The sequence below is a fragment of the Zonotrichia albicollis genome, chromosome 3 (genome assembly GCF_047830755.1).
Source record: "Zonotrichia albicollis isolate bZonAlb1 chromosome 3, bZonAlb1.hap1, whole genome shotgun sequence".
NCBI lineage: Eukaryota > Metazoa > Chordata > Aves > Passeriformes > Passerellidae > Zonotrichia > Zonotrichia albicollis.
This window is the reverse complement of record NC_133821.1, coordinates 39,408,877-39,431,414: the sequence shown is the minus strand read 5'-3', so window position 1 is coordinate 39,431,414 and position 22,538 is coordinate 39,408,877. Positions and strand designations below refer to the sequence as shown.

Sequence of the window (22,538 nt, the reverse complement as noted above, 5' to 3'; positions counted from 1 at the left end):
GTGGAGTTCCTCATGATTTCCCCTGCTACTGAGTCTCTCTCCACCTCCCAGACAGCATGTTTTTCCCCCACTGTCAGACTACAGATGATGTCAGCAAACTGAACATCAGTTAGCCAGCACAGTCTTTACAACAGAGATCAAACCACTGGAGAACATCTCAGCTCCTCCAAAGATGCAAAGAACAAGACACCTTTACCATGCCCCATCTCCCACTCATATGTCTGGAGTCCCAGAGCCCCCCACCATGGAACTACATCCTCACAGGCAAGCAGACCAGACAATGCCATTGATCACGTTCAGCCCCAAATTCCCTCACGTTAAGACTGCCTTGCAGTAGCCACACACAGCATTTGTTTGCTGGCCACTTCACTGCCAAATGCTGTCAGGGTTGAGATAGACAGGCACTTCTGTGCTGGAAGAACAGCTGCTGCAGCATATTTCTGGGGGTGAAAAATTAAAGCAAATTTGCAGGAGGTTACCAGAAGCAGAATTTCTCATGCTCTACTGATGCAACCAGTTTCTGCAACACTTTCTTTACTATGTTGCTTCAACAAGCCCACAGACAAAGAACTGCTATGGCCCAACTTCCCACACCTGAGAGACAAGTTCTGGCACTGGGCCCCTTAAGAATTATGCTCAGCACAGGTCCCTGAACTCCACTCAGTCACTCTGGAGTGAGGCCCAGGGCAGAGACTGTGCTGAAACTACCACCAGCACCAGCAGTAGATTTTCCAGCACCCTCTTGCAGCACAAAGCAGCTCAGATGGGCAAACAGATGGTAACAATTCTGCAAAGGCCTGGATTCAAACAGGAGGCCAAGAGGTGAAAAGGACTCATGAGCTCACACGTGGAAGCTATCTGGAAGCTATTTGTCAAGTCCTGGAGAGACAGGCAAGGGCAAAACCCAGCTGTGCTAAGGATATGGCAAGCTCACCCTGGAGCCATTAACAGCCCAAAGCCTGGACCCCAGTGCACCAGGGTCACACACTGGGGCCTTGGTCATGTGTGGTGAGTGCTGTTCTGCAGCCTCTGTGCAACCAGTATGGACACAAAGGAAGTTTTCAGGGCTGATCACCCCACCAATAGTTCAGTCCAACCAAAATTCCAGTACTGAAACATACAGCAGAAGGAAGATAGTCTTGATATCACACAGCTAAGCCCAAATTAGGATTCTCATCAGGCATTTTATCCAGGCCATTCCAGTGCCAAGTCAAGACGAAGAGCCACTCATATGTCTTGCACTGAAACTAGTCACCCACCAAAGGGGGTGCAGAGCCTGCAATGAACAATTCAAATGTTAGCCTAAGATACATTTTTCTCTTCTCAGATAGCCTTTTTCATCCTAGCATTTCATTGCATTTCAAAGAATGCATTAAGCCTCCAAAAGAAAATGGTATTGATGCTCCATAGAGGAAGCCAAATAAAGAGCAGCTGAGATCACTTGGCTTGTTCAGCCTGAAGAAGAGGAGACTGAAAGGATGCCTCATTGCAGTCTACAACTTCCTCATGAGGGGAACCAGAGAGGCAGGCACGGCTCTCCTCTTTGTGGTGATAGTGACAGGACCCAAGGAAATGGCCTGAAGCTGTGTCTGGAGAGGCTTGGGTTGGGTATAAGAAAAGGTTCTTCACCCAGAGGGTAGCTGGGCACTGTAAGAGGCTCCCCAGGTTAGTGCCATGGCACCAACCCTGCCAAGATTCAAAAAGCAATTGGACAACACTCTCAGGCATATGGTGTGATTCTTGGTGCTGTGCAGGACCAGGATTTGAAGTTGAGGGTCTTTTCCAACTCAAGATACTCCATGAATTTCTGATTCTGTCTGTTCATACAAGCAGGCAAACCACAGAAGAAAGCTCTGAGCAAGACATGAAACCTACCTAATAATTTTGCAGCATACCTGGAATTACACCCATGTACCCAAACTCTTTGCCTTGTACTTCAAAATTATGCTTTTCATATCAGGCGCCTACCCACACAAAGAATTTGGACTGCTTGTTGTACCACCCCAAAGCTGCTGTCCCCCCAGGTGATCTCTCTCCCTGCAAATGCTACGCTCTGACTTCACAAGCTTCTTTAAGTAGATTTCAAAGGTGCTCCTGGCAGTCCCACTGAATAGCACAGGAGGATCCTTTATTTCCTCTCTGTTTACACAACATGCCAAGATCAATTAATCCCCTGGGAATGAGCTCAGCAGCTCCAAGAAGTCTTTGTGACACCCTAGACTTCCTTGTGCCTCAGGTGAACCTGGAGCCTTCAACTTTGAACCCAAGGATGTCCCTGCTCTCCCTGACCTTGTGCTCTCAGCATCGCCAAAAAAGCCAGATATGCTGAAGTGGCAGCAGCCATGCAGGGTGGCAGCAGGCTTCATTAAAGAGCAAGTGGTTGGCAGCAGGGCCAGCATGCAATGATGTGTCTGCCCAGGGACCATGATCAAGGGGTGCTGAGAGAGGGCATTCACTGCAGCAAAGTGAGTGTCTGCACAAGCCAGGGCATTTCTGCCCAATTAAGGAAAGAATAGAAGTCTTCTGAGCTCATTTGCTAAGCCTTTGGAGAAGTGAAGAAAAGCGTGCATTGAAATGTCCTCGCTCGGCATCAACAGGGAGACACTGGGTGGCCAGCTGACCAGCCAGGGTGGCAAATGCATCTGCCAACAGTCCAGACTCATGTCTGGGACACAGAAGGGCTGAATCACTGTACCCTGTGAATTCAGAAAGACATATCCTGGCATCTAACCAAAACAGGGCTTTTTAAACCTTCTCCTGGTACAGCCTTCCCTGCTGCAGGAGGCTGAACTGAAAGGCATGGATGATGGAGATTTCCATTTATTAACATGGTAAGAAAGAACAGCAATTCCCTAACTTCTTTAAAGCACTCTGATTGCCACCAACCCACCTGTCTCCCAAATTTGCTCCTCTTTTTTACCAAAAGGCACCAAATCACTGGAATACAGGGAGACATTTGGATATCACTTGCCATCAACTCATGGGAGGAAGACATCCCAACACAGACCCACTCCACACCTCAACCCCCTGGACCAACATTCCATCACCATCCAACATAAACAGAATTTGATGCAAAGCACTTGGCATCTCTTCATCCACCCCTGAGTTACCCATACCACCTCACACCCCCAAAGTGTCTTCTTATCTCACAGCACATTTGCTTCAGGCACAAATTCATCTTGCCTGATACTCTGTCATCTGTCAGCTGCTCAGAGCAGCAGGGATGGGAAGTAAGGCTCAGGGATAAGAGTGAAAGCCACATCTGCTGCTCAAATAAAAAAAGTCTAGCTGATAAACTTTTCAGCTGTGTTCTCATGGGCAAGCATATGATAGCAAGGATAAGAATCACAAAGCAAGAAAAGCATGATGTTTAGAGCCCAGATGATGCCTTAGAGTAGCCTGTTTAATATTAACATTCCTCATATGCATCATTTACCTGACTAAGAAACACAGGATGCCACACACTGCCCAGGCAGTTAATAAGAGCCATTTTTGTCAGAAAATGGAAACAGACAAAAAACAAACACCCTGGTCCCATTTCATAAGTGGGAAATGGGGGGCCTGAATTTTCATAGGAGAAATAAGTACAGGTAGCAAGCAAAGACTCATCATAAAGCTTCAAGATGTTACTGGCTGAAAGTTAACCAATTAGAGCTATAAAAATAATACAAATGACCAAATAAAATATTCAGGCTGCGTATCACTGTGCATGTGTGTGTCATGTCATGTTGTGCCCTCAGTGCACTTTCTGTCAAATTAAATCCACCAGCTGACTATCCTTTCTTTATAACATGGATCCCACAACCATGGAATGTTAATGACATCCACAGTAAAAATGTTATTTAAAAAACACACTGCCACTTCCACTCCAGGTTTCAACTTCTTTTGCAAAAATCTTTGCCACAATTAATCTAGAAGTGTAGAGAGCAAATGGACAAGGAAGCCAATTATTCTCACAAGGTTTTCCCAAAAAAACCAACAGTTTGGAAAGCTCGTTTAAATTAGCCCCTAACCTTTATCAATACACTCCTGAAGACAGTGCTGAAAGATGCTTAAAGGAGAGCAGGCTATGCCTGGCATCTAAATCAGAGCCATCACCTGGGCCAAAAGAAACATTTTCTCATTTACTTATGTGCACTCTGAAAAACTAGAAGGCTGGGCACAGGCTTAGCAGCTTTCTTCTTCTCTCGTAAGGATGTGAGACTAATTAAAGTCTGTCAGTATCAGTAGAAGATTTGGGTGATGTGAAATGCAAGACTGGGCCTTTTGAATGTTCTGTGAGCAGAAACTTGGCTAGAAGGTTGAAAAGGGGGTGAGGAAAACTGTACTGAAAGCACAAGTCTCTGCATTATGTATTCATGGGAGGTATTCTGCCAGCAGGACTGAGAAAAACCAACAATGTAATAGGGAAATAGAAATCTCACTTTTAGGGTTCTTAGAAAATAAATGCACAGTCCTTTCTTTTAGTGGGTCCATCTTATAAGCTTTAAGGAATCGTTGCAAGCAAGGTTAAAACTAGTACGTCCAACAAACCAGAGGCAGTGAAATTCCTTCCTAATGAGAGGAAATTCAGAACTGAAAATAATTGTTTTTAACTTACTGCAATGTACCAGGGCCAGCAGATGTCTGCAGATATCCTTTTAAGCTGACACTACACCAGTGCAAATAGAAAAATAATGAAGAGACATGAAATACTAACTCTACAGCAAGGCCTTTTGAAAGAGAGGCGCCAGATGGGAACTGCACAGGGCAGCCTGCCCCATTTCCCAGGCTCTGCAGAGACAAGGCAAACTTCTAGCATTTCCACACCTCAGTCCAAGGCCAAACTAAAGTCCTGCAAAATCAAGAGTAACTGCATCTACAGCAAAATGTAAGCAGTTTGTGAAATGTTAAGAAGGCAAAAAGCTCTCTTTTACATGGCTATAAAACTCCTAGGAGGCATAAAGAGATCTAGGCCCAAGGAGTTCAACAAGTGTGGAAATTTCTATCATCATCAAGTTGACAACCCCTTTCAGCAAAGGCTCTTTTTATAAATGCTAAGCAATTAATTTATTTTGGAGTAAGTGACATAGGTCAGATCATGGAAGCAGTGGTAACTCGATGAAAGCAAATGCCAGCGATTTTGTTCCTGTGCCATGCAGTGAACTGGACAGTACAAGTGCTGCCTTCCTCCTCGGGTAGCAAGAGAACAGCCCAAGCGTGGCAGGAGCCACTCAAGCAGCAGTGCCTTTACCTCTCAGGAGGGCTATCTACACTTACCCCAATTTATCCTAGACAGACAGCAGAAGTACCCTGAAAGTGTGCCCCAAAGACACAACCACAAGAACCAACCCTATGAATTTACTGAACCTCACCTGTAGCCCCACATTTCTCTTCACAGAGAAAAGCAAGGCACAATTCTTCCCAAGAATGTGAAACCTAGAAATATTCTCAGAATATCAAAGAAAGAAAACACAATTCCTACCATTTGCTGTACCTGTGTTTGCACAAAAGTAGAATGCAATATGGAGATTGTTTACCTAAAACCATAGTGTTTTGTTCCCTTGGCCTATCAGGGCCAAGAGTGTGTGTATGTCACGACTGTCAAGCGACAGTCACAAGATTTGGTGCAGTGTGTGAAAAGTTGAGTGCTTAGCAGTTTTAGATGTATAAAATAGTATAATATAATATAGTAATTAATTAGCCTTCTGATATCCATAAAGTCCTTCTCATCATTCCTCCTTCATCAAGGCCCTCACAGCACCACTATACTTGCCTCAATAACCCATTTCTGTCTTTGCTTACCAGGCCTTTTTCTCAAGCAATGCTGCTTTCCTCCTGTGAAGCTCTGCCTTACCTGCTGCATTTTTTCCAGGTCAAGGCTGGGCCTGCTGACCTTATCCCCATATCCCTGTCGGTGTCTCTTACAAGGCATGACCTGCTCAAGGCCCGCCCCGACGCTGGTGAAGATCAGAGGTGCGGAGGCCGGGCTGCGCACCAGGGGCTGCAGTCTCTTGGGAGGGGAGGCACTGAACAGCACGGGGCTGGGGCTGGCCTGGAGGCCGTCGCCCCGCTCTGCCACGGGCCGGAAGGACATGGCGCACAAGTTCTTCACTTCCTCGTCGCTGGAGGAGGCGTTGTTGCCGTCGCCGCAGCAGGTGAGCCGGCTGACCTGCGACCACTTGCGCTTCTCTGCCGCAAACTCCCGGTTGATGCGCTCCAGCTCCTCCTCCGAGCTGTGCCGGTCAAGGCCGGCGTGGAAGAGGGCCCGAACCTTGCAGCATTGGCTCTCCTGGTTCTGGAGCTGGTTGGTGGCCAGAGGAGTCAGGGCACAATTCCGTCTTCTCTCTGGTGGGAGGAGATTGAGAAGTGGAAGAGCACATCTGGGTCCCACAGCCTATGTAAAACAGGCGTGTTTCCTCCTGACCTGCTGTTTTCATCTCCTCCCAAGTAAACTTCTGAGCTGTTTCCCCACCTTCTCTTCTCCAGATAAAACACCCCCCAGCTGAATGCTTCCCTTTGGAAGTTTAAAGACTTTTTTTCAGACCAGACTGCTAGATGTCATCCCCTTTCAAATCATCACCTGGAAGTCTAGTTCCAGAGAAAGAACACAGATCTGTCACCCACCTCACATCCTCAAGGTGAAGACACAAGCTTACAAATGTGTTGCTAGGCACTTGCGTCTAGCCAAAAATATTAATTTCTAGTGACCAGTTCTCAGGGCAGAAGAGCCAAGTTAGGCTATCCTAAGCGTCACATTTTTGACTCAAATAAATGAGATCTGGTTTCTGGAAATAAAAGTCCTCTATTACAAGACTTGTCACACAAGAGAGCCTGTCTTCAGTCACAAGCTAGGCATGCTTTATCTCTTCTGCTGAGCTCTTTTTATGCTAAGCATATGGAGCAGGGATCTGAATTCTAACAGGACATGTCCTGTGCGTCAGGAATTGAACTTCTGCTTCCTCTGCATAAGAATCTGCTTGAACCTGGCACCAGGGCATACACTAATGGCAAACTTAGCATAACTTAAGAGGTGCATTTACTACAGATTTCACCTGCAGCTCTAAGCTACTTCATATCAAGTCCAAAAACAATAGCAGAGCACCTATATCTTCTCTATCAAAGACTCTCACTAGATGCAAGAATATAGCTGCACAATACCAACAGTCTAGGAGGAAGGGAGAGAGATAATCAAATAATGAGTCCAGGGAAATGAATAAACTGAAGGTTAAAACTCAAAATAGCCAGGATGAGGAAACCCAGAACAAAGATGATCCAAGTGCAAAAGTATGGAACAGCAGATAAAAATTTTGTCCCAGCTCTGCTGCTGGCACAATTGTAGATCATCTCTGCCCCATGTCTCAGCACTGGGACTTTAACACATGGTTAACAATGTCTGTTTCTGGTGATAAAAATGCAACTGCAGCATCTGATAACACCAGCCTCTCCCTGTGAGGTCCCAAATGCTTCAAAGGTGACTGATTTAATGCATCTGTTTGTGGTACATTGGGGACTGGGAAGGAGGCACTTGCAAGAGCACGAATGAAAAGAAAAACTGACTTCAGCCGTAGTATCCCGGGATCCTTCTATCTTCATCCCTTTACCTCTGTCGATCTGAGCAAGTTCCTGGTTCTCTCCCTCGGAGTCATCGCTGTCCTCATCACTTGGGGGATAGGAGATCTAGGGGACAAGTAGAAAGAAAAGGCTTCATCATGAACACTGAATATTGCTGCCCAAGCCACTTCCCCCACCCTCCCCCTCTCATATCCTGGAGGGAGCCACCCTACCTAACCACACACACCCAGCCATGGCACCTTCCTGTGTGCACATCCTCATCTCCCAGCCCCAACCTCCCATCGTACCCTCTTACTTTCAGCAACACAGAACACACAAACTACTGCTGCTTCCACCACAAGAGCTGCACTGCCAGCTCTTTCCCAAGTACCATGAACATATCCTGCCTTTCACTTCCCAGACATGTAGCTTACAACCATCATGGCCTACCACATCCACATCACGTGGATAACCAAATCTCCAAAATTGCCACTGCCGAGATAGAGACACATCCTGTCAACAGCACTTGCAAGGCACCCACAAATGGAAGTGGCACATTAGCTTTGGCCATCCTGTGTATGTACCCACGCTTCCCCCTTGAAGTTCACACACAATCCACCACAGAACAGACACATCTTGCTTTTCTACAGGCCAACCCTGAGGTATTTAATAGAAATAAAAGAAACATGATTTCACAGAAACACAGACAATACTGTTAAGCTGTCCCCTCCAGGAGATAACTTACAATACTACTGAACACCTTTGAATGCTCTAAGATTAACAACAACTCACATGTTTTGTCAATATCAAGACTTTTCAGGAACATCTGCTCTGTGTCAGCCAATGGACTACAAGCCACTTACTCAAAACATGTCTAACACTGAACAAACCTGCTAGTTGCCTCTTGAGAGGACTGAGAGATCTGAAACCAAGCTTTTATAGGTCAGATAGATCACACTGTCTCTGCGTTTCCTACAGAGGAAATCCTACCTACCTTGCTACTAAAGTGACTTTTGTTCAGCTGCAAAGAGCCTACCTGGAAGTTATTAGATCAAACCATTGAGCTACACAGCTTAGTATGTGTCTCTGGCAGCAGCCACAACCAAATGAGTCAAAGGAAAATGCAATACTTAAAAGAAACCTTTATAAGAAACAGTTCTGGAATAACATGATCACGGCAAGATGAACTCTACTATTCCTTACACCTTTTTATTCAGAACAACAAACATGGCCATCATTCTTAGCTGCCTCAAAATACTTGCTCACAACAGAATCCAGCGGAAATACGTTTCCAAAGGTTACATGCTATGCTTCCATTTTACACCTTTGATGTGCTGTGCTTGACTTTTACAAAGAGGAGGCAAGCACAGAGCCACGACACTGATTTGGACCCATTTTACCTTCACCACCCTGGGGAGATGTCTTTATAGTGTTTCAGCCACCCAGAGACACCACAGAGCAGCTACACTTACCTACGTGAGAGAAACAATAATAGTTGACAAAATCTGATTGATCCTGAATTTGACAGCTATTAAATCAACACATCTGTTTTGTGACCATCCTCCAGGACTGTGTTTGCTGCATTTTGTTCCCCCCAAAAGCATGCAGACACCTTTTCCCCCCCTCCTTCTTTAAAGCTACCTTTTGCCACTCTATATTTACATTGCCCTTTGAGAAAACAAACTATCTTTTCCCTTCTTGTTAGTCTTTAAACTACATTCTCAACAGTCAAAAGATGAATCAGGCAAGTCAGATTTCAGATTTATACCCACTGCAGATATTCCTGAAGTAAACACAGGACGTTGTTTTTCCTTCTACAACTACAATTTTCTTGTAAGTGTTCACACACATGCATCATTTAATAAAGGCAGCTGGCACTGAGGAACACTGCCAAACACAGAGACTTCCAGTTGTCCCCAGAGCAGGTATAATACCTTGTTTGTACCATGGCAGTTCACAGAGGGGACAGCTGACACTGAGGTGCCATTGTGTGGCTGCTGTACAGACAGACAGAGGTCCTGTCTCCCTTAGAAAAGCTAAGGCTCCCATTCTAACTGGAGAGGTACTGACCTTAGGCTGTGGCTCATTCCCACATAAAAACCTTTCATTTGGACGTGGCAGGGTTTTCAGTGAGGTTTAGCAGCTCTGTGTGGGAAACCTAGCAGCTCCAGTTTCTGTACAATGTGAATGAATGTCAGTACATGGCATGGCACTGCTTCCAAAAAAAAGCCAATGACATCTAGCACATGCAGGTCAAACAGCCACTGCGCAATGTCACTGGCTTGAGATACTGAAGATAGGAGGTGAATTTGAGTCAATGACTGACATTTGAAGTCTCTGTCTACCAGTCTTGGACTTCCAAAATATTCACTCTTTCCTGTGCAAGTGAAATTTTGTCAGCCCTTCGCCTCATATAGGTAACTCTCCTGTACTGAGCCCTCCCCAGTCCCTGGGGGAACCAAAGACCAATTCCCTTGTGAGATGCCTTAAACACTTTGCTAGAGGCTTTCTTCAGAGCACATGAAAGAAAAATCTTTCAAACAAGAGACTCTAGCATTCATGTCCCCCAACAGAGAACCATCATTCATAGGAGGCTAACCATAAGTCTTGCAGAGCTGAAATTTTTTTACCTGAAACTCCTTGCCACGATACCTCACACAGACAAAGATTAATGGAAGATCAAAAAAAAAAAGGATTCTCTGTCAGTTTGGATAACAAGACTTTCCAAAAACGAAAGATCTATGAAATCAAAGACTAATGCTCTGACTAGCTGAAGATAAATACTCTCTCCCTTGACTCTTCCCAGGCTTTAACAGTACCCTGTCCTAAACATTCAAAAGCATTTCACTAAACATAGCAGTACTGTGTTCAGGCCTCCAGCCTCCCCTATATTAGCCACAGATTTACTTTCGTCCAAGGCAGTACAGTCCCACTTTCCTCAGAAATTCAGAATTGTGGCACTGTTGTAGCAGAAAATTGGAAAACTTCATGTCAAAAGTCCCACCAGATCATGGCTTCATTCAGAGCACATCAATTGCACAATGGATAGATTGAAAGACACCTCTTGGTATCACATAGTCCAAGCTCCTGCTCAAGCTGGAGCAACTAGAAAAGTTGCCAGGACTGTGCACAACACACTTTCTGCCTTGACATGCGTAATTGAAGAGAATAGAAAAAAAATCTTCAATTCACATAAATGTGTGAATGTTTACAAGCTATGGCACAAAAGAAGCCAAAAACCAAAGGACAGGAGGCCATTCACCCTTCAGTTTTTCTTCAGTAAATGCATCAGCAATCAGCCTCCTGTTGATGAGGATCACTCAGTGCTACACTTGGGACCTTCAGCTCTGGCACCTGGCAAGCCTTCAGTCAGGATAAGGACTCCTTCTGTTCCAGACAGAAACAAACTAACTTCCCCATCCATTTCATTTCCCATCCATCTCTAGTAAGGAAATATGGCTTGCTGTAAAATAACCAGATGGTATTTAAGGAAAACTTAAGAGTAAAGCTTACACTTTTGAGGGAATTTTAACATGAAAGACAAACTAGGAGATAAAAGAAAAAAACTAGAGACAGAAAAATGTGTATTTCTGATCACACTGCTGCTTGTCAACTGAGTAATAAACTGCAGTTCAAATTGCACAGGTCCTAACGGATGACATCACCCTCAAAGTCTAAAGCTCTGAAATACATCAGACAATTAAAAAGTCTCACTATGTTAAAGTGGAGTTCCTCTTGGTTTGGCTTCCAGAAGAGAAATTATCCTGCTATCATACAATCAAAAGCAATGATATTAAGAATCATCTGTGAGCTTACAAAGGATAAGAAATCTCACTTCTAAGGCAGACTAAAACTCTCCCACCAGGCTCTACTTAAAGGCTCCTAAAAACCTAAAACACCAACAGCATGGTTTGGTGCAGCAGAGGTATATTCATGAGGAAGAGATAATACAAAGATACAACTGACCACAGGCAACCCCTTGTTCCCAGCTTGAATGAAGAATGCCCACAGGCTGGAGGGCATCATTCCCTATCTCCCTCTGGGAGCAGGGGAGGGAGGGAAGGAGGGAGTTTACCTCCAGGGAGATGGTTTCCCTGGCAGAGGCCAACATTGCCTGTGCTGTACATACAAGGCTGTTTGTGACCCAGGCTTGCTCACTTCAGGCTGACCACTGCTGGGAATCTCTGCAACTAAGTGAAGTCCCTTCCAAGAGCCCTGGAAAGAGACTTCACTAAGTTGGTCTCACACCCTGGTTCCTGGCACACAACCAGAAAGCAATGGATGAGCTCAGCAATGACTACTGGTATCTCTGTGATGGGGAACTGATTTCCACTTCTTCAGACTTCACACTGGAGAAATGAAACCAGTAACCACCTCCCCCCTGCCACACTGCCTACAGAACAGCTGCTACAGACATGGGCAACCTACAGCACAGGCCTCTGCTGCTGGCTCTTCTCCATTTCCACTTGGATTTAGCAAAAACACTTCACCAAATTTCCCTTGTGATATTTTTCCAGGTCAACAACTGGTACAGTGCCATGGGACACTGCCTGATCTTGAATGAGGGAGGTGCCATCCTACCAATTATAAGAGACTTTGAATCAGAGAGTTGGAAAACAAGGTAGATGATGAGACACTGAAAGGCAGTTTTGAGCCATGGAACATTAGGAAGAAGGAAGGAATGAGTCAAACAGACCTTCAAATTAACGTGTAACTCCTTTCCCCAGATCTCCTTTGATTTTCAGAGATATTCAGTGATTATCGGGGAGAATTTATGCCAGTACATCAGGTTGGCTCTCTCCTCAAGAAAAGTTCAGTTCAATCTTCAAACATCCACACGTGAGATGTGACTGCCCAGGTTATACCTGGGGTCCCTCAACAGATAAACTCGCAGCAAGAACCATCCTGGTTTGGAACAGCTTTTCTAGAATATTTTTTCCATGTTACCATGTTCCTTGTTAATGTTCACAGTAGGTCTGCCTTCAAACTCTATTCACCATTTCCTTGCAAATGGCTATAGACAAACCTAGGGCTCACAACCCTTGAACATGGTCCTGACAGAGCAGCTGTTGGGTAAATGAAAGCTGGGATGGGCCAGTGGGACACGGCACTCCCTGAGGCCCTTGTTTTCTGAGCCCTACTATGCCAAGTACAGCAAAACTCCTGTTGTAGGAATGCCAGCTTCTGCATGGGCCTGGAGTGTATTAATTGTCAGTGGTTTCACAGACGTGAGGGAAGCAGAGAGTCACTCTAGGTAGCCAAATCTGCAATGCTTTAACAATACAATTATTATTTTTGTTCAGTGCTTACCATTCTCATACACTGCCAAACATGGTCACTGGCAACTCTCAGGATGCAAATGGTGGCAGTCATTAATCAAAGAATATGGAAAGCAAGCTTCTGTTCTGAGGAGCAATGACTGAGCTGCATTTCCAGAAGCATGGGCTTAAACAGGGTTACCTAGACCTTGAAAGGAAAGCACAAGGCTTACAGAGAACAGTGAAGATATGAGTGGTGCATGGATGTGAGGAGCTCATGCTTGGTCCTCTTACCATCTTAAATCCTCTCCCTCATCCACCTGCACTTTAACAAATACATAGGTGTGTCTTGACCATACTGTCTACAACTTCTGGAAAGAGTGGCACCTGTGGACAGATCTGACTAGAACTGAAGCAGAGATACACTACCCTGGTGCTGGGCATCCTCATCTGCAAGCAGAGTAAACTAGAGGACTCCATGCAGTGGGGCTGGCTTCAGCCCTGGAAAAGGGTTCTTGTTTTGACTGGTCAAAACATGGCTCAGGCCAACACAGCTGACCCTCTGCACTCTCTCATCTGCCCCACATCAGTTCTTTTTGCAGCAGTCAGAGTATGCAAAATCTTTCCCTGTTCTTCTTTTCAAAATCTTCCCCAGTTCTTCCCAGAGCTCAGCTGAGATGATTTTGCAGGAGAAGACTAAAGATAAAAACACCAGAGGATTTACAAAATAGAAACCAACCAACCAACCCAAGAAACCCAGCAAGTCCTGATGCTTCATCATTAATCCAGAAAAGTATGCTTACACCACCAGTGAGCCTATGGTGCTTGAACACTTGGAGTGCACAGGCACCATAAACTAGATACCCCCTGTTCCCCAGTCCCAGGGATGGGAATACAGCTGATGCCTGCAACTGAGACTCCTATCCATCCAGGGTCTGTTCTCAGGAACTCTGGGCAAACAGTGTTACAAGAATAAAACTAAGATCATGCTTTTAAATTCCACCCAAAATAGAAATAATTACTTGCAAACAGATTAGAATAGACTTTGTTCTACCAATAGCATAGGCACCCATAAAGAGGCACACGCTCCTCCCATCAGGCATCACACTTCTGTGCCAGCAAAAGACACAAAAGGAATGCTAGCAATTAAAAAATTAGTCTTTAAAAGGCCTCCTAGGCAAAATCCACTCAGACTCTGTTCCTTACCACACAAAATACTCCAAATCTGAGAGAACATTATTGAGTTTATTTATCCTCAAAGCCACTATGAGAACAAGAATCTCTCTGATTAAACAGAGCTGCAGTCATGTTTGGAACCACGGTTTCAATGTTATAAATTTCACTTGTTAAAAATAGAGATAAAACAAAGTCACTACAGCCCTCACTCAGCAGGTGGATGGGGTCTAGTAACAAAGGTGTTACCACGGAAATAGAGTCTTTAATCCTTCAATTTCCTTCTTGACTTCCCAGACCACTGTGTTCCAAAGTAAGACCACTTCTGCAGCATGGGAGCCAGGGAAATGGTGCAGCTCCATGCTGTGATATGAGTCACTCCTTCTGGTAGCAAGAACTTTCACAAAATTCTCAAACCATCCTTATGTTGTTAGCTTAAGAGGCTAGTTAAGGTTCATAGCTCTGCTGCAAGTGACAGAAACCATACACTCCTCCAGCTCCACTTGTACCTGCACATAAAGCTCCCAGGTGTGCCACTTCCCTGTAAGTGTCCCACCAATCTCCTACACTCCTCCCACACTCAGCTTCTGCTCCTCACACATACCCAGGCAGCCTGGCCCCAGGTGGCAGTCACCTGCATGTGACAGAACCACACTATGAGTTTCTCAACAGCACTGTTACTCTACTTATAGCTTTGCTGCTGCAATGAAAAGCGCTGTGGCTAATTCCTATACAAGTTTCAAGGAGTCTCATCCCTCATGAGGGATGGCATTCACCTGTTAGGCTTTTTCATCCTGTGAGGGGAGACAACATAGCTCAGATGAGAACTAACAAAGAACCATATCAGAAAGAAGCAGCAACAGAGTTGTGATGCAAAGAGATCCCTTTGCAAAGGAGAACCACTCCCTGACAGCTCTCAGCTCGGAGCCCGGGCAATCCCTGGCTCACACCCGGCAGGAGCAATGTTATTCAGCAGTGCTGACACCACAAAGCACAGCAATCCAGGAAGACAAAAAGGACCCGAAGGATTAAAGACCTTCTTCACAGGGCCTCATCCATGCTGCACTGAGATAAAGTGACTTAGCTCCATCTGTAATTTACAGCCCATTTGCTGCTAAACCTCAGTTCCAAGTAGTGAGCTTAAAAGCAACACTATTTATCAGAGGCTTAAAACCCTCTCAGACATAAGAGGAAGACAGTACAAGGGACACCTAGAACTGGAGAGGCACCTCTAATAGCTGATCTTATCTGTAATGCATTTGCTCAGGGAGGGAGGATGGGAGCTGGCTGCTCACACCAGTGCCAGCCATTCCTGCCTTGGTCACAGGGATTTAAACACAGCCCTCCCGAGTGACAGCCCACCCCACCAGCCTAGCCCAGTTACTACTGCTGTGATGGGGAAAGGTTTCTTTGCACAGGCCAGCTTCTCAGGCAGTTTTCAGCAGCTCCTCAGCATTCCATGTGTGCCCTCAACCAGGGAAGCACGGCTGACAGCAGCTGGCATAAACAACACATCTGGTAACAGTTTCTCAATTCCCTACTCAAAAGACTCAGAGGGCAAGTGCCTTTGCCCTGAGAGACTTCCTTAGCTGAGGAGAAGCTGCTTGTGTTGGGAGACCTCACTCGACACTCACCTCTGCTCAGCCATAAAGAACTACATTAGCCACATTTGCAAACACAAGGAACAATGCCTTACAGTCAGGCTGGAAAATACATTTGGAGCACATGGGACATTTCAGGCTTCTCCTCCCCTTAAAACCTCACATTAACCCCTCTGAGTGCAAGCAGATGAGAGCTGTTTCATCTCTGAGGATTTACACCAAACTTCTTGTGTTTTATCAGAGAGCAAACCAGAAGGTTAATCCTTTCAGACCAGGTCTTTGATCCGTCTGGTCAGGCACCTTCAAAGTAAGAGTTAGGAACATGTCATAACTTGTAATGTCTCTCACTGCACCAGATCCTTTCCTGGTAAATATTTTGGGATTCCAAGTGGTTCCTAGTTGGGAAAATCTGACAAATGGGCTGTCAAATCATCCCACACATAGAGGATGACCTAGAAAAGAAGACTGAATATTCACATTCTCTTTTCTCCAAAATACAGCACAGAAGGCACAAAATTACATTAGTATGAGGTAGGTCCTAAACAAATAACAGGTGATAATTTGGCAGTGTGTAGTTAAGGTGTGAAATACTGGATGTTCTGCATCTAAATACCTCTACACAGATTTGGTGATTAAAATGAACAGGTTTAGACAGAAGAAACTTATTGGGTTACTAATGCAGGAGGATAGGCTATTGGGGGAAACTGTAGGTCTAATATGGGATGGATGCTCCCAAATCCCATTTATGGAAGTGGGACACAGAGCACCATGGAATTACTTGCAATGTCACAAGGCAAGGGGGACACAGAGCAAAGTGGGACAGTGTTCTGCCAGGTCCAACTCACCCCACCACAGAGTGCTCCTGAGACAGTGTCCCAGCACCACATACTGAATTAGCATTCCCACATATCAGTTCAGGGGCAAGGTAGGAAAAGCTGCACTGCACTGCAGCCCTCTGCAAAATACCATTGAGGGGTTTCCCAAAAGTGACTGGCTCTGTCCAAGCCAGAACAAAAAGGGTTCTCTGAGAACAAAAAAATCTATACGTGGAAGCTGCTGATTTTTCAAGCCTCTAAATTATTTCAGTTTATAGACTTCACACCAAGTATCTCTGTTCTTTCCTCTTAATTAGCCTTTGCCATAGAACTTTATTCCTTTGGAATAAGCAACTCATAGAAATAAAGAAAAAACTATATTAAAAAAAACCCACACAAGAATAGTCTGGCTGCAGACAACTGTCTGGAATAACCACTTAGCTTTGTGTGTAATAACTGGGTGACAGGATATGGAAGGATTATTTTATATTTTTCCAGCTTACATCCAGACACACTCTTAGCAAACTGGAGAACTTAGCTGCCTGTCTGGCACCTTTCCTTAAGATGGGAAATTCCCCATTCAACCAAAGGAAATTTTATTCTCATCTTATGTCCATATAGAGCTTGGTAGATTGTGTTGTGCCAAGAAGTAAGGACATCAGTTAAATAAAAACCAGCATGCATCATGGAAACAATGTGACTCTGTTAGGAAGGAGTAAGATGAGACAGATTGCTGAAGAAAATAGGTGTGAAGGGGTAGGATCTTTGTGCTATCAGCAACTCAAATCAACTGATCTCCTGGCTCAAAAACAGGTTTGTAGCCCAGACAAATCAATTAATCAGCTACCAAGCAAAAGTATATATCCCCAATATCTAGTGATATATATCAGAAACTAAGGCCTGCCTACTCTCATTGTGGACATTTATGAATATTGAGGTATTTGGACATCACACAAATACCAGGCATCTCCCATCCTTTCATAAGTCTGAATTTAGATAAGGACCATCTACCTGAAGTCAGGCAACAAACCTCAGGTGAACCTATTCATGAAACAGGAGACATGACTAACAAAAGCCTCCTCTGGAGACCTAAATGCAGGCATTGGTTTCCTTTTCCTCCTTAGAAAGCATTTCAAGCCCTGAACTCAGAGTTCTTCTCATGTGGCCTGATGCTGGAGCTAGGATGGGGAGGTGAATCCAGGCAAAGCTGCAGAGGCCTTTTCTCAGCTGTGTTTGCTGGGCACAAGGACCAACCAAGCCAGCCACGCAGTTCGAGGGAGGCAACCCACAACCTCCCAGGTATCCCCATGCCATGGGTATCCCTATGCCTTAGGGACACCTCCCCAGGTTTCACCCATCTCCTGGCTCACAACACTCATCCAAAGGGTGCACGCCAGACACACAGACATTGATCTGCTCCCAGCACCACAGCTCAGGCCTCGGCAAGCTGCAGTTCTCTGCAGCAGGCTGAGCCTGGGTGATGAGCTGCCTGAAGAAAAGGGCTGGGGGAGGAGAGGGCTGGAAACAAAGAAATAAGGGGCTGGTCCACATCAGCTGCTTTGGGCAGCACTCACAGAATCTTCTTTAGGCTTTTAGCCCCTGCCACCCTTAGATGACATTTTGTTGTGCTAACACAGAACACCTAGAAAGAATCAGGATTTGGATTACTGCACATGCCGCCATGTGGCAGCTTCAGCGCAAATGCACCAAGCAAGATACTTCCTTACATACAAGTCCAACAGGGAGTTTCCAAAAGCATCCATGGTATTTCACCTTCCATGAAGCCAACAAGGATAGTCCAGAGAACTAATCACGTGAGTTCTTCACAAGTGTACTCTGTTGTGCCATTCCAATTCTGCTAGAGCTGCTCAACAGGACAACAACAAAAGTTCACCTGGCTGAGCACTTGGTGTGCTGCAGTGATTACAAAGGAGATTACAACAACAACAAAACAAAAGCAGACAAAAACAAACAAACAAAAAAACCCTCATCATCATGCAAGATCTGCTCCCTCTGCCTCAGCCAGCTCCCGAGATGTCCCAGCCTGAAAATGCCTGTCCTAGGGGAACTGAACCATCCAGTGTGACATATAGGCTGAGATATACATGAATGCCAGGTCTGTGTCCAAACAGACCAGTCCATGGCAGAGAGGAGGTTATAATGGGCACAAAGAGCAATAAAATAGCGAGAGAGGGAAGAAATGCCTCGAGACACCCTGAGCTGTACACCCACAAGGCGTGACCATGCCAAAACAGAAGAAACTGCATCCCCACAGCTTGGGAAGCCCTGTGCCCACACTGGCATGGACACAGCTCTGCACAGGTCACATTGGGCCATGTGTCCCTTACATCAACTCCCAGGCCTGGGTCACAGCAGAGTTCGCTGCACAGGGAATGCTTTCAGTGCACATAAAGGTCAACTAATTGGCTTTTCTCTAAATCCTCGCCTGGGTGTTCCCGCTGAGCACTTGTGGGTGGTGCTGGTGCCTATTCACAAACAGCTTAGCGCTGGCTGCTGCCCACCGGTGGCAGGGGGACAAGGGGACCAGCAGGCGCTGCCCAGGGCCACGTCCAGCAGCTCCTGGGGCAGCACACAGCCCTGCACACACATACCTGCCGTGCCGGTTGCTAGGAAGAGCTGGATCACCCGGCAACCCGAATCCCACTCAACAGGAGAACAGGGGCTACAGATAAAGGCACGGGGGTGGGAGGGGCTGGCGCTGCCGACAATGTGTGTGGGAGTGTTATTTCCCGCTGAAAAGGGAATACAGCCCTTGGTTCCCATTCTGAGGGAGCCCAACAACACTGCTGTGACCCCAGGCAGGCTCCAGAAACAGCCAGGGAAGCTGGCCAGGCTGACACATTACAGCAGAGCGGTGCCCTGCCCACCCACCACTCCACAGAACTCTCCTAAGCACATGCAAGCCTTGCTTTTTGCTATTAAAAAAAAGTGAACCCACTTTTTTGTGAAAGCCATATAATTAAAATAAATAATGACCCGGTTTTGCTTTCTGTTTTCACCTCAAATATGAGCTCTTTACGTGCTCAAGAAGACATTTAGCATCCCAAACAGTGCAACAAATTTGGAACTTGTAGGACAATGCATGACAGCAGGAAATTAAAAACTGCACTATCCAGCAAAGAAAAATAATCAGTTTTCACTGAAATCCCCAAATACATAGCACTGACTTTTCAGAATCTAGTTTTTCATTCAAATAAAAACCAAAAATTGGGAAATACAAGGAAAAGTAATGAGAGTTCTTTGTGCCTTTGGGAGGTGGACTTTATTAAGCTACTCCATAGTTTCCTATCCATCATAAAGGCAGCTGAGAGAATGTCTCACACTACCTCAATTTCCATGAATACCCCATCATGCCGTATATGCAGCATCTGCAATTTGTCTGAAGTATCACTCTTTGGAATTAAGTCATTACAGGATATTATCAGTGCTGAATGTCTGCACAGAAAAGATGACAACCCTTAAAGATCCAGATCTTCAAAGCCAAGTAGAAAGAATAGCAAACCCATTATTTTACAATGCCTCAGGCAGAAGTCTCAAAAACCTAGGGCTTAAAGTGGCTGGGATTGCCTGTTCTACTCTTTGCCTTAGCTAAGTATCTATCACAGCACTTAGCTTACTTAGCTAAGTATCTATGTAACCACTAACATACATATTTTCAGTCCAAATTATCACAAGCCTAACTTCAGGCATATTCACAGGTACTCCAAAAATCAAAACTGTACTTGCACACTTAGATTCACACGTTTGTGTCTTTCCTGCGATTATGACAAACCAGAAGCGCCTAACGTAACCAGCTGGTGTAACAGGAAGAAAAGCAACGTTTCAATGTAAAACAAAGTCCTCCAGCTCTAGAGGAATGAACCTGTGGCATCTGCTGAAAAACCCACAAAGGAGAGAAAACCTGCATACACCACAGCAGACAAAGCTAAATTTTCCCTGTGCCAAGCTGAAGACCTGTGACACACGACGAGCAGTCGGCCCAAAGGAAGGCAGAAATCAGTCTGTCCTCATTCAAAGTAAGCCTGAGCACTTGAGCAGATCTTTGAAAGCATACCCACTGTGCATCAATAATAATGCTACTCCACTCTTTTTTTTCTTTTTGGTCCAAGGAGAAAACAAATAATGCTCCCAGCTCCACAGAGTAACAAGCTACCACAGGGACACTGACTGAGGAAGTCACTGCCTGCAGCCTTGAGGTTCACTTTGCACAGCCAGCTGAATCCCCTTCACACAGGGAGGATGAAGATGATTCCCAGTTGCCTGTCAGGGCTGGCCAACCAGACCAGAGTCTTACAGCTGATTCCAGATACAGATGCCAGTAGGAAATAACTGAGATGACTTTCTGCCCCCAGTGCTGTGTATGCTCACGTACAAGCTGCAAGAGTACATGAAGAGAACTGACACAGTGGCTTTGCTAGCACCTAGCACACAATTCCCTTTAAGCAAATGTAAGGCTAAAGTTAGGTAGAAGAGAAATGCCCTGTCACCAGAACACTCACATTTGACTTTGTATCACTGATACAAAGGAAGTGACAAACATGTCTGTATTATCTCTGCCCAAGACCAAAGTGAATATGCCAAGTACATAAGTAATTTAACAGCTTTTGTTGATTAGAACATCAGTTGTGTCACCTCCAAAGTTGTTTGTGTCAACAGCAAGCTGGAATGAAATTGCCACCTTTAAAGTGCTCAGTCTTCTTTAGCTGCATGTTCCAGCCAGTTAATTTTTTAACACACCACAATCCAACTGTTTCATTCTGATAACACCTAGGGCCACTAATTAAGGGCTTAGTTTGACTGGCAATGCACAGACTTGTTCCAGCCAGATGCTCCCTGCCCGAAGGAGCTTGCTTGCAAGCAAAGCTCAGAAAACAGACACCCACACTTGAGCCACTACATAAATAGTAAGGCTCCAAGAGTTAAAGAGAAACTTGGAAGAAACACATTTGTGTGAGAATCCCCTACTCCAAATTGTGGGGATGAAGAAGACATTTGATTTACAGAAAGCTGAGGGAGTTGGTTAGAGAACACTTCAAGGGCTCAATATCAGCACTCCATCACAAACCCACATGCAAGCCCAAGATATGCATTTTAAAAGCTCCTTGATCAGCCTGACTTAACAGTTCAGGAAGTGCTTCTCAGGGCTACAAGTCTAAAACTAGGAAAGAAAATAATAAAAAACTATACCAGACTGTAATACTGGACAACCAGCACAAAAAAAATTAAAATCAGGCATTGAGTTACAGGCCCCTCTCACTTTCCTGGTTTTGAAGCACTCCACTACCATATGGGACACTCCCCTGATCCCACTTTTTTCTTTCTGTCTCGAGTGCTCTGGAACAGACTTAGTTGCCAGCAGTTATCAAAGATAATCCCTAACCTTTGAAGTCATATCTACTTCTGGCTCAAAAGCAGCCCAAAAGGTTCCTGAATCTGGCCTAATATCTAGCCAGTAACACCAGACCATTGAAGCAAGTGGTAGACCAAAGACCAAGGCACAATGCCCTCTCCTTTCCTGGACTGAGCCACAGAAGCTGAAGGTTGAAGAGCTGAAGCTCTTAAGCTAACATGCTGTGCTATGAGCTCGGGAGTGGACATGCTGGCCCTGCTACAGGGGCACAAGTATCCAATGGAAAGACACCTCAGGAAACTTGACAGGCACAACTCCACAGGCTCTGATGAGATGCTTCCACAAATGTTGAGAAAGCTGGCAAATACCATGGCTAGGCCATTCAAGATCATCTGTGGAAGGTTGTGGCAATCAGAAACAGGTGTCTGAGAACTGGAAAAAAGCAAATGTTATCCCAGTCTTCAAAAAAGGCAAGAATTAGGAGCCAGGGAACTACCAGCCAGTCTTCCTCACCTCAATCCCTAGAAATGTGATGGAATATCTCATTCTGGAGGCCACGTCTATCCACATGGATGACAAGGAGTAGTCAACATGAATTTACCAATGTCATGCCTGATACACTCAATTGCCTTCTAAAATGAAACAACTGCCTAGCTGGACAAAGGGAGAGCAGTGAATATTGTCTACACTGACTTCAGCAAGACTTTCAACACTGTCTCTCACATCATCCTCTAGGGCAAACTCAGGAAGCATGGACTGAATGAGTGGACAGTGAGATGGATTGAGA

The 22,538-nt window shown here is 45.2% G+C and overlaps 1 protein-coding gene across 6 annotated transcripts in view; it reads right to left on the bottom strand.

Moving 5' to 3' along the window:
• The window catches only part of LOC102067897 (uncharacterized), a 108,389-nt gene that overhangs the window by 81,474 nt on the left and 4,377 nt on the right, over positions 1-22,538 (bottom strand). For all 6 annotated transcript variants that reach the window (XR_012579481.1, XM_026791084.2, XM_074537221.1 and 3 more), the window contains exons 2-3: positions 7,584-7,659; positions 5,837-6,327 (exon numbers count right to left, since the gene is read on the bottom strand). Coding sequence is in view for 5 of the 6 variants with exons in the window: in XM_026791084.2 (XP_026646885.1) it covers positions 5,837-6,327; positions 7,584-7,659 (567 nt within the window). In the remaining variant the exon portion in view is untranslated. The remainder of the gene's footprint in view (positions 1-5,836; positions 6,328-7,583; positions 7,660-22,538) is intronic.